The sequence below is a fragment of the Danio rerio genome, chromosome 15 (genome assembly GCF_052040795.2).
Source record: "Danio rerio strain M-AB ecotype USA chromosome 15, GRCz13ab, whole genome shotgun sequence".
Classification (NCBI taxonomy): Eukaryota; Metazoa; Chordata; class Actinopteri; order Cypriniformes; family Danionidae; genus Danio; species Danio rerio.
Window position 1 is genome coordinate 31,806,594 of NC_141035.1, and position 11,756 is coordinate 31,818,349.

At 39.9% G+C, this 11,756-nt stretch overlaps 1 protein-coding gene across 1 annotated transcript; it reads left to right on the forward strand.

The window, feature by feature from the left end:
• Positions 1-6,098: 6,098 nt before the first annotated feature.
• Positions 6,099-11,726, forward strand: si:ch211-137a8.4. The gene is made up of 3 exons (XM_087284279.1): positions 6,099-6,294; positions 8,345-10,365; positions 11,202-11,726. The coding sequence occupies exons 2-3, from the start codon at positions 8,520-8,522 to the stop codon at positions 11,222-11,224; spliced, it is 1,869 nt and encodes a 622-aa protein (XP_087140405.1). The 5' UTR covers positions 6,099-6,294; positions 8,345-8,519; the 3' UTR covers positions 11,225-11,726.
• Positions 11,727-11,756: the final 30 nt, after the last annotated feature.

Sequence of the window (11,756 nt, forward strand, 5' to 3'; positions counted from 1 at the left end):
TTACCAACAGTGCTACTGCTGCTTTCGCTTTAACCATTTTTTTAACAGATTATTAATATGCCTATGGTTACCCATGTGCGTGCGATCATTCTTTCATTATCACGCACAATGTTTTTTACACATGCTTCCTTGCAGTTCATTTTGTTAATATGGTTTAATTATCATACTTTAAAATAGCATTGCTTTAATGTTTTACAGTTAACTGTGATCTGTGACATTTAGCCTGAACAGACCCCTGTGCATATTTTTAGATACATGTGAATATTTTTAAAGAATTTTTGTTGAATAAAAAGTGTATGTATGCAGCTATATTTTGACACACAATTTAAAATTTGTGGCAAGGAAATAGTTAGTTTGGTGTGGCCAGAGAAAAAAATGGGTATATCCATGAGCTCGGTAGAGTTGAGCTCGGAAAAGTCATGTAAATATTTAACTTATTGCAATGCGACACTATGAAACCACAGCCCATTTGTTCATGCACATTGAGCAAGGTCACACACAACACACACAAAAAAGTGAAATGAACGAGGAGGCATATGGAAATGACAATTTAAATCAAGTAATTTTAGCAGTCACATTTATGCAGATAAAACATATTTTCCCAACAACAAAAATTGTGGCTAGTAAAAATGACGAGTGGCTAGTAACGTTGGAAAACTACTAGCCACAGTGGCTGGTGATCAAAAAAAGTAAATGTTAAGCCCTGTATGTTTGTATGGGGCTGAATTCACTTCATTTAGACAAAGGCTTTGACGGGAGCAATTTCTCTTAAAAAATTTTTCTCTTAAACTTCTACTTTTCGACCCAGTTGTGTTGTGCGTATTGTTTAGATGACAAGTCAAACAGACACTAGTGCTCCTGTCAAATTTCCAGTAGTTTTTCCTCAATTTCTTGAGTCCAAATAAACTGAAAAGGAGCGCTTTTAATGTCTCCCCTAACCTTCCGCTGGTAGTCAAGTAGTGAATGCTGCTCTCTCATTCGCTGTAGGTGATTGTTGAAGTTATTTTTAATCCGAACCAATGCAATCTCATGGCAATTTGTAACTTTTTGAATTAGTGGATAATTCCTATGAATTCGTACGATCTAATTCGTACAATTAAGTACGATTTGCTTATCACCCAATGACGGTTGGGGTTAGGGGTGGGGTTGGGTGCCATGCCTCTTTAAAATCGTACAAATTTGCACGAATTAGCCACAAAACTGACAAAATGTAAAATATATTTCCTCGTGAGATCAGGCTGACCAGAACACATTTCACACAGCATGATTTAAATTGCTGACTGCTCCAGATATTTAGCACACCAAATATCTCACAGGTGTCTGCGACTCATCTGCGATTCTCTCAGATCTCGTCTTTAATAGTTCATACTGTGTGATTGTTACTCGCGTGAACGAGCACCGATTTGCTAGTAATTTTAGCCATTTATCAGCGATTTCTCAAAACCTGTCACCGAGTCAAATCGGGGCTAAAATCATGCAGTCTGAACTCGGCATTAGTCTGTTGGTGCTCTAGATTTGCCGGTTTCAAACCGATGAATTAATATTTTTGGCGCAAACATGCATTCACAATGGTATAAACCATTATAAGGGTTGTCAAAAGTTATCTATTATTTAAATTATTAATATTACTGAAGATACAGATTAGAGCAAACTATTTTTAAACTATTAAAGGGCAAACCCAGTTTCACCACCTAATTATCTGTCAGGACTCACAGTGATGGTGGTCTGGCAGAGCCGATTGGCTCACCTCTGATCCCGGTGTTTACAGCTGCGTGTGGAAGCACGTACTGGTTATCCCGCCGTGACATCGGCTGCTTAAAATAAGACTCGGGTTGTGGCAGACGAGAGCGCGGGAAATGGAGTTGACAGTTGCCGCCATGAGCCTGACGAGGCCTTCGGTTGAATCTATCAGAGCAGAAGCGCCGCACCCTCAGCTTCACCCCTCTGCTCACACACATACACGAGCGTGGCCTGTCGCAAGCCATTAACACACACACACGCTTGCTCCTCCACCTCAGCCAACGCATGGGCATTTCTCAACAGTAGCGCAGCATCTCTGCATCGCCATGTTTGAGCCTGCGTGACATCAGATGTGCATTTACAGGCTCAGTGGCAGGTGTTTCTAGGCTGTAGGGAGAAAATAAAGCTTGTGTTGCTTCTTCATTTCCACTACTATTCCTGACAAACGTGGGAAGACGAGCAATCTGGTTTTATAAACCAACAGTTGATCTTCATCTTGACATTTCTGCTACTCTTGTTGTGCTGATAATTTGAAAGAATAATATAATCACTAGTAAATATTGTAGTGTTTTTGAACATCACTATAAGTAAGTACTGGAATATGTTTTGCTGATGCTATAGTTGCTATTGTGATACATAGGCCTATCTAAACAAATAACCAAATACTGTATTTTTTTTACAATTACAGTATTATACTACTACACACATTTTACTGTATAAAAAATGTAAATTATAGGATACAGCAGTACTTATTACTTTATGAGTTCACTGTAATATACCTGAGCATTCAATAGCAGTTACTAAACTTACATAAACACTAGATGCAGAATAATAAAATGGATACAGTATAATAAGTCACTATATTTTGGTTATTATAGCTCATAGATACTGTCTTAAAATAGTTTTTATGTCATAATTGTGTCTATCTGGCTACTCATTTTGATTGCAAGACATTAATTCACCACGATTATTAAAATAACAGTATAAGAGCTTAGCATAAAGACAAAGCAACACCCACAATAGCATTTAATTATCAATCTTTTAGAAATAAAATGATTAAAATAATTAAATAAAATAGCAAATTTAGCAGTGCGAAGACTAGTTTTTTTTTTATAGATTATTTTTGTCTTGTATACCATTGTCCTAGAAGGGATCTGCCACCGCTGAAGTGCAATTCACTCAGTCCTCCATTCAACACACACACACACACACACACACACGTGGTCTTGTAAACATCCACATGCACACCTTCATTCACATATGCAGAGCCACAGAGTCATAACAGAGTTACTTTATGTCCTGTAAAAAATAATCCCCCGTTATCCTGCTATTTATAGGTAGCTCCTTCAAACTGACCAATCCCTCGTGCTCCTCCCCTTGGCTTAAATGACAATGATTTTACTATGATTCTTTGGCAGCACTATATAATCCTCAAGCGTCGTTCAGTTGAAGCAGACTGAGACTGAATGTCTGAGTCGATGATGCCTTGAGACAGATGCATCGTCCTCCATGAGGAAATTAAAGCTCAATTCTCTCGCAGATGCTCAATCGTATGAAATATTCATCACAGAGCAATACGTTTCCAGTGGAATGCACATGTTATTCTGGCCTTGGGGCAAATTTTGTCCGATTTTTGTTGTACTGAGATACAATAAAATACTATTTTGGCCTTGAAGCTGGCTTAAATATTCCATTTGATCCTGTTGCTCTTTGCTTTAAGGGTTTTAAGAAAGATGTCTGCTATACAAAAGAGTTTATTTATCTTTCTTTCCATCCTGTTGCATCAACCTGAAGTGCACAATTCCCCAACAATTAGCTTCAGATAATGAGGTCAGTTTGTTCACATTTCTATTTGAGTCTTTTGACATGAACAGAGTGGTAGGAGAGAGTGTAGGACAGGGTGAGATGGGACTTCATCAGTTTAACCAATTAGAAATCAGCTATAGTGGTGACATCACTGTCATTCACCTGCCTCCCCAAGTGACGGAAGAAACAGCAGAGTCTGGGTTCAAAATGAAAGGTGCAGTAGGTGATGGTCTTCAGAAATTTTTTGTTGTGCTGGTTGAAAGTCTCTTCACATTTTAATATTACTGATTAAAGAGGTTGAATTAGAGAAACTTACCAGAAATTTAAATTTAAGGACATTTCTGTAATTTAATGTCTGTTATTTTAATTTAACAGTTGTTACTTTACGGGGGGTTTTCCGACACCCCAGCTGCCGAAAGTAAACTGTAAAATTACAGATTTTTTAACAGTGTAGCCCAAACCGTCTGTCAACAAATGTAGATTTGTACATCTGTGCACCCCTGTTTACGCAGATCCGCCGTTTGCGTATGCACGCACATGAGAGAGAGAGAGAGAGAGAGAGAGAGAGAGAGAGAGAGTGAGAGTGACAGCCGTAAAAACAAATGCTGAATCAAATTTTTTTTAAATCCTTAATCAATATTGGAGTTACTTTTGCACTCTGGAGGAAGGACGACACCATGGCTGAAGTATTTCTGGTAGACGGGTAATGTTCTGTTTTAAAACTATTTTAGTCATGCAGAGCTGATGTAGATTGTGTTGTTTGACGAATGGGTTATATGCACAGAAGTGTTGTTCAGCCCCTGAAATCTTCCGGCGAAAGATTGATTTGACTATTTTCAGTTTTATGAGGTCCTTTTACATCAATAATGGAGATTTTTTATTTAGTTTAACTACAAAACATCAGTAAATAGCACTATTCCACCTAGACTGCTTTTCAGAGGTGAGGTTTTACATTCACATTGGTTCATTTTTAAACAATGACGACCTGTGACACGCTCACTCTATTGTTTACCATGCTACTGTGAATATTCGAGCTGAAATAGCATGCACGTATGATTTATTAATAAGTGTAATTCCTGCAACCCGCCAGTGCATTAGAGAGTGAGACTAGCGATCCTTGCATGCATAATATTGCACATTAAAACAAGTTTTGCCAACTACACAACTGATATAATAGATATAGTTTTTTGTTGGGAATTTAGTATTATAAAGTACTATAAAGTTTTCTAACTGGCAAATGACATGAGTGGATTGTCTACTGTCATCTTTAATGTGTGCAATCATGATTTTAGGAGGCGTGGCTTTGGACGGCAGGGGAGGGACTGTTTCAAAGATGCCAAGTGATAGCGTTTAGGCAGATCCCCCACTGCACTATTAATTTGAGATTATTTAAAAATGAATGATGGTAACAGGTAACTGAATTTTTCCCAGAGATGGGTTGAGGCTGGAAGGGCATCCGCTGCGTAAAAACTTGCTGGATAAGTTGGCGGTTCATTCTGCTGTGGTGACCCCGGATTAATAAAGGGACTAAGCCGACAAGAAAATGAATGAATGAATGAATGGTAACTGAATTGTGTAAATTTGATAAGTAATAAAATTTAATAACATTTTAAGTTTAGATGCAAAGACTGTCTGATCTCTCTGAAATTCTCTTTTAAAATTAGCTTTTTTCTAAGCATCTCGTTTATGCAATGATATTTTGCTTTAAAGGCAATGCAAATATGTTTTATTTTCATTAAAATGATTACTGAACATAAAAATGCCCAATTTCTGCTTACTTTTTTGGCATCCTAATATTTCAGATGAGAAAAATGCATAGAAATAAAATTCAAAAGTAATGTTAGAATACTAAAACATTTTTCCTCTTTTTTTACAACATAGATCTAGACATGCCTTAGTTTTTATTTCCTTTATTTATATTTCATATGATGATAATTTTTTTGTCTTCATTTAGTATTAGTATTTTTAATTCAGAATCTTTTTATTTTACTTTTTTCTTTATTTGTTTAGATATAGAGACAAATATATAAATAAATAAATTATATATATATATATATATATATATATATATATATATATATATATATATATATATATATATATATATATATACACACACACACACACACACACACACACACACACACACACACACACTCAAATACAGTAATTCAAAACAAAAATATGAATAATAAATAAAACTATATTTCCTTTCATTCTCTCTCTCTCTCTCTCTCTCTCTCTCTCTCTCTCTCTCACACACACACACACACACACACACACACACACACACACAAGCACCTTTAGAAACTCGCCACAGCAGATCTAGAAATGCTCGTGATGCAACACCGCCACATCTCACGTAAATCAGGGGAAGTGGCTGAAATTAAAGTTACCATCTCAGCCCGTACAGTAACCCTCTTAGTGCTGGGGGCGGGTGTGTGTGTGGCAGGGTGGGGGTGGTCTTTCTAGTTGCTAAGGGCAACAGGGTGAGATAGATGGAGCCGCAGCTGCGCGTCTGTTAATACCAGCTCTCGACCCTCAACGTCCCCGCGCGCGCAATTCCACACACAGAGAAACACACGCACTCTCTCTCTCTCTCTTACACGCACGCACACACACACTGATCTCTCTTCAGTCAAGGCATGAGGATGCGAGCGGGGATTTAGTTTCAGTGTCTTTTCCAGTCTGCAGCAGATTATTACCTTTCCTCCAGCACACGGGACGGATTTACGCACGAGAAACAAGGTTTGCAGACTTTTTTTTAGTTATTGTGTGTTTCTGTGGCATCGTTTGAAGTATTTGTGTCCAGCAGAAGTTCGTTTTGTGTGCTAGATCTGATTCCCTGATTTTTTTTATGTGTGAGAATACACGCGTGTTGTTTTACACGCTTCACCCATGCAGTGAGTAAACACTGGATATCACAAGGAAGTGCAGAGATTTAGATTAGAAAGGACAATGGGCGCGCAATGACTGCGCCCTGGATTTGAATTCTTACGCGTGGGGAAATAAGTGTTTGGTTCAAATAATCCGATTCCAGATTGTCTTGCTTTGTGTTTGTGTGTATGAAAAAGGACATCTGCTTGACTATTGCGTGTTTGCTCAAGCAACTGTTACGAGTTCATTCATTCATGCGATCAACTTCGCCAAACGTGCCAGACTGTCCTCTCGCATATTATTATCAGACCCACTCAAGTGTGAATTCGCTCCAAATTGCCAGCCGTCTGTGGTGCGTATGAATGAATTAAATCCTTTTCTCAGCATAAAAATCCCAGCACATCTCGTTGAATTTGATAGTAAGAACAATTCCAGAATGAATTGCGAATGGCTTTACCACAATAGACAGGGAATGCGCGCGCTTGTGTGCGTGTGACGCGCGGGTTGTTGTTGTTTTCCCGCTGCATGATGATTTCATAATTCCCACATCACACATTTACACGGCGATAGACCACGTTAGCGACTTGTGGAAGCTTCTCGAATATAAATATGAATAATTATTTACAACTCTTGTTTGGTCCTATAAATGTGTGATCCGAGACATGAATGAGCATTGTTCAGGGATGTTTTCCAGACACAACAGAAGTAGGATGTCTCCTCGAGTCTTTTCGATGCGTTTTTGGCAAAACACCGCTCGTGCACGCCGTCAATTAAAAATAACTTGGGCGATGTTGATATCAACACATTTTTACAAAATGGAGGAGATGGTTAGGGACGTATTAGCAATGCAAATGAGCTTTTGAAGAGCACTGGCACCTGCTGTCTCGAGCATTTGCATTGGCTTTTCCCTCGTTTCTCATTAGAATTATGTTCTTCTTCTGCAAAGCAAGGTTTGAGCCCACACTCTGGGCTTTATTGAGGGAGCTTCTCCAAGTCTCTTCTATTTTGCGTTTGCATAACAAAGGGCAAGGGTTTTGTCCGTGAAAAGAGGGGACAAAACCGTCAAGCCTCAATTGTCCCAGTGTCAGTCGGATGGGCAAGCAGGGTCTTGTGCCCCATCAGTAAACAGACTCAGTCACGGCGAAATCCAATTAAGCCATGTTCTTTCCATCAGGCTTTTCACAAGGCAAAGAATATTGCTTCTGTTTTTTATGCTACTGTACTCATTTTATGGTGCATATAGTCATAAGGTTCCTTGAATCAATCAATTATGTAACTATGTCACATGTGGTTTCACCTCTAGCAACTCATACCAATAGACAACGTAAAATAACTCGAAATTCGCAACTGGGTCATTGAGGAAGCATTAAATTGCTTTGAGCATCAAAAAAAAAAAAAAAAAAAACGGCCTAAAGATTTTTTTTTAAATCACAAAAGAACCCTCTGTTTAGAAACAAAAAACAACTCCAGTGTTAAGTGACATGAGTTAATCAAGGGTGAAGAGTTTAGAGGTTTATAATAAGATCTTTCATTGTCATAAGGGTAACGGAATGTGGACTTATCTTCACATTTGCCATTTTCATTGCCTTGCCTGAAAACATGTACAAGGCATGCACATTTTAACAATGAGATAATTTTTTACCAAAAACGTGATAATGCTGTCAATATCTACATGAGAAATTAAAGTACAAGGAAAAATCATCAAATGGTAAAAGAAATCACTGATCATATGTTTACTGGTGATTCCAAGGTGACTTGAGACTAGAGGCACTTAAAGACAGCATGACTGTCTGGTGCATTCTTTATCTTTACCACATAGAACATGTCATTATTTGAAGCATACTTTAAAAAGGCCTTTCTCATATGCAACTGAAATTGATGCAGCCAATTTAAAACTGATTGTTGTCCTCTTTCCTTCTAGCACTGAGGTCCATCTTCTCCACACGGAATATGATGCAGAATTGCCCAACTCTTATGGAAATAAGTTGGATAGGAACACTCTCAGAGCTGTTGGCTGATAATCAATGAACTGATTTCTATAAAGGATACAAGGGAAAACATTTCTGTGAAGAAGACCTGAGTTTTTGTTTTCGGATATGGCGGCAACTGAGGCCAATGCAGAGCCTGTTCAAGCAGACATTGTAGATAATAAAACTGAGGTGGAAGCCACAAAGCCAGAGCCAGAGCCAGCCTCAAACGAGGAAGCCCCAGCTTTAACTGAGGAAGCCCCAGCTTCAACCGAGGAAACACAGCCTACTACTGAGGCACCAGCAAGCACAGAGCAACCAGCTGATAGCAAATCCAAGCCAGCCAGTGAGAAAATATGGGACTCTTTTTTAAATAAAAGTGGGCTCGGAAAAGTAATGGGGGGAAAGAAGAAGAAAGACCAGCATACTGAGGATACTACTGGTGAGGAGCAGGATAAGGCCCCCAACCAGACTGATCAAGGGGATGCTGCTGGCCCTAAAGAACAGGAATCTACTCAGCCAGTAGAAGCTGGCGAGGCTGCAGCTGATGGCCAGGCAATTGAAAAAGCACCAGAAAATGAGGAAGCTTCCCAAGAGCAAAAAGCATCTGGTGCCAAGCCAAAGCAAGGAGAGAAGTCCAGTGTCAGGGACTTCATCCGCAACCCTGTTGCTAAAATTTTCTCACACAAAAGCACAGACAAAAAGGATGGTACAGGGGCGCTCAAACATGGCAAGGCTCGTTCAAAATCACTAGACAGGCTGGAGGATGCTGATGCCAGCACAACTGTGGCAGAACAAGCTGAGGAGCCTCCAAATGCAGATGAACCAGACAAGTCTAACCCTCAAACAACGAAAAACATGAAACGCTGGCACTCTTTTAAGAAACTCATGGCTCAAAAAAGCCACAAGAAAAGCACAGAAGAGTCCAAGGATGCTGAGGGGGCCGAGGGAGGAAGTGCAGAGGGAGCAGGAGACAGTAGTACACTGGATTCCACAACAAAGTCAGAACATTCTGGCCAGAAAAGGTGGAAACTGAAGAGATCCTGGACATTTCAAGGTCTGAAGAGAGATTCGTCAGTTGTTGGAATCCATAAACCAAAGGACAAAGACTCTTCAGATGTAAAAGATGAAAATGCCCCTGAGGCAGAAGAGGGGGCAGAAGATGTAAAGGTAGCTGGTGACGTAGAAACACAGGAAAAGACTGAGAGTGAGGAGGAGAAAGGAGCAACTGCAACTACACAGCATGCAAAATCTGTGGACCAGCATGCAAATGAGATCTGGACCTCTTTCAAAAAACGAGTTATTCCCAAATCAAAGAAGGCAGCTGACACTAGTGGAGTAGAGGAGGAAGCAGCGGGTGAGCAAGAGCAGACTGATGAACCACAGGCGGGTAAAGACCCAGGCAAGACAGCCAAGGCAAAAAGGACACACTTCAACCGTGCTGTGTCACTAAAGAACTTCATACTGCGAAAGGGGAAGAGTACCAGCATGGACATGGGGGAGGGTACAGCAGCCCAGAAAGATGGCGATGGCACTGGTGAAAGTGAGGGTAAAGACATGGATGGCCTTGATGATGAAGCTGGGGCAACTGATGCCCCACAGACTGAATCAGAGGAGCAGACTGTGACTCAGAGTGAGAGCAATAATGAAGCTCAGATGGCAGGCGAGCACAAGAGTTCGGATGGAGAGGAGAGTGCACCATCTGGTCAACCATCAGACAAGCCTCATGCTGCGGACCCAGCACCAGAGAGTGGGGGCAAAGAAGAGCCAAAGGCCAACGGTGAGAATGGATGCTTGGACACCACATCGGAGGACACAGCCGCACACAATCATGAAACAACAACCCAGAATGATGTGAAGGATGAAGAGATCAACCAGGAGACCATAGACTCTAGTGGCAAAACTTGTCCAAAGGATGGGAAGATCCTCAGCCAGGACGGGAAGTGCGATACAGTCAATGCAGTTGCCCAAAGCGGTGAGTGTGAAGCCCCAATTGACTCAAGAGATCTACAGCAAAATGGAAGTGAGTCTAATTTAGGACTAGGTACTAGAGTTGAGATAGAAACCAGGGGGGATGGGGACCATCAGTTTGTAGAGTCCCTTTCTGGGTCAGCGAAGACCAATGCAGACGAGCAAGAAGAAGCCTTGAAGAGGATGTTCTATGAGGTTGCAGCTTCCATCGTTCGCGCAGCTTTATCCTCAGCCACTGAACAGTTAGCCAAGGAGAAGGACTCTCTGGACAGTAGTTTGAAGTGTTTCCAGCCTGAAAGTAATAGCAGTTACACAGATATTGAAGTCAGTTACTGTCCCAGAGAAGTTACTTTAAATCAGGAATCTCTGTATTGATCCTCAGTGATCCTGAGCACATTCATCTGTGCTTGTGGGAACTTGTTCACAAAGATATTGACATGCTCCTTCACCCCTTTAAAAACTGTTGTTTTAGGGTCAGTGAATTCAAAGGGAAGTACAGGTGCTTTATTTAAGATGTGAAGTAACCCAAAGCAGCAACTTGTGTATTTTCAGGAAGTGTTCTTTACCTTTAATAATTTATTCATTGAAAGATTACAGTACGTTTCAGTGTTAATGTGGAAACACAAACAATTAAGTGTTCTTGAGGTCAAGAATTTTCACGACATGTCACATGCAGTTGTGTAGTGTTTGCCGTTCTGTTGTATTATAAAGTTGACAAATTATTTTTGGTGAACCTAAATGAACCTCTCGTCTGTGACACATGTGTGAATTCATAAATATTTTTAAATGTAGAAATATACTGTAATATATTCTGAAATCTCTTCTGTTATCATTTACCAGAAAAAAAGGCGGGAAACGTGTGACGCCACACAAAGAGGATTAGATCTGCATGGGATTCGTTCAGCGAGGAGCTTTGCCCCCCTCCCCCCAAAATATGGAGTAATCACATGTTTACACCACGATTCACCATGGTGAGAGATGCAATCCACATAGTTAAAAAAAATCTTGAAAAGCAATAATTCAGAATCATCAATCAGTGCAGTTCTTGCTACCATTCCATCACTGTAAATGTTTTGCCTGTCTACTAGTGAGATTTTATATTGTCATAAATGACATTCCTTTGAAATGTTAATCTCAGTGATCACAAAGTACCGTGATCATAAAGACTGTTAGTTTTATATTAATTGCCATTCTGTTTGTAGTTTTCCTTTGACTAGATATATGTTATACAGACACATTTGAAATAACAGCCCGCCAGACTGCCCCCCCGAATTGTGAATTCAATACGGAATGTGCTCTAATCTCTGTGTTTTTGTTTTTAGACTGTTATCTTGTGTACATGAATAAACCACCATTAAACATTAAGTAAATCTCTGGGTTTTCTTACAGATATTC

Excerpts from the sequence above, each read along its gene's own strand:
- si:ch211-137a8.4 (XM_087284279.1), top strand. The coding sequence starts at position 8,520 with ATGGCGGCAACTGAGGCCAATGCAGAGCCTGTTCAAGCAGACATTGTA. Across the intron at positions 10,366-11,201 it reads CAATGCAGTTGCCCAAAGCG|AAAAAAAGGCGGGAAACGTG; the intron begins GTGAGTGTGAAG and ends ATCATTTACCAG.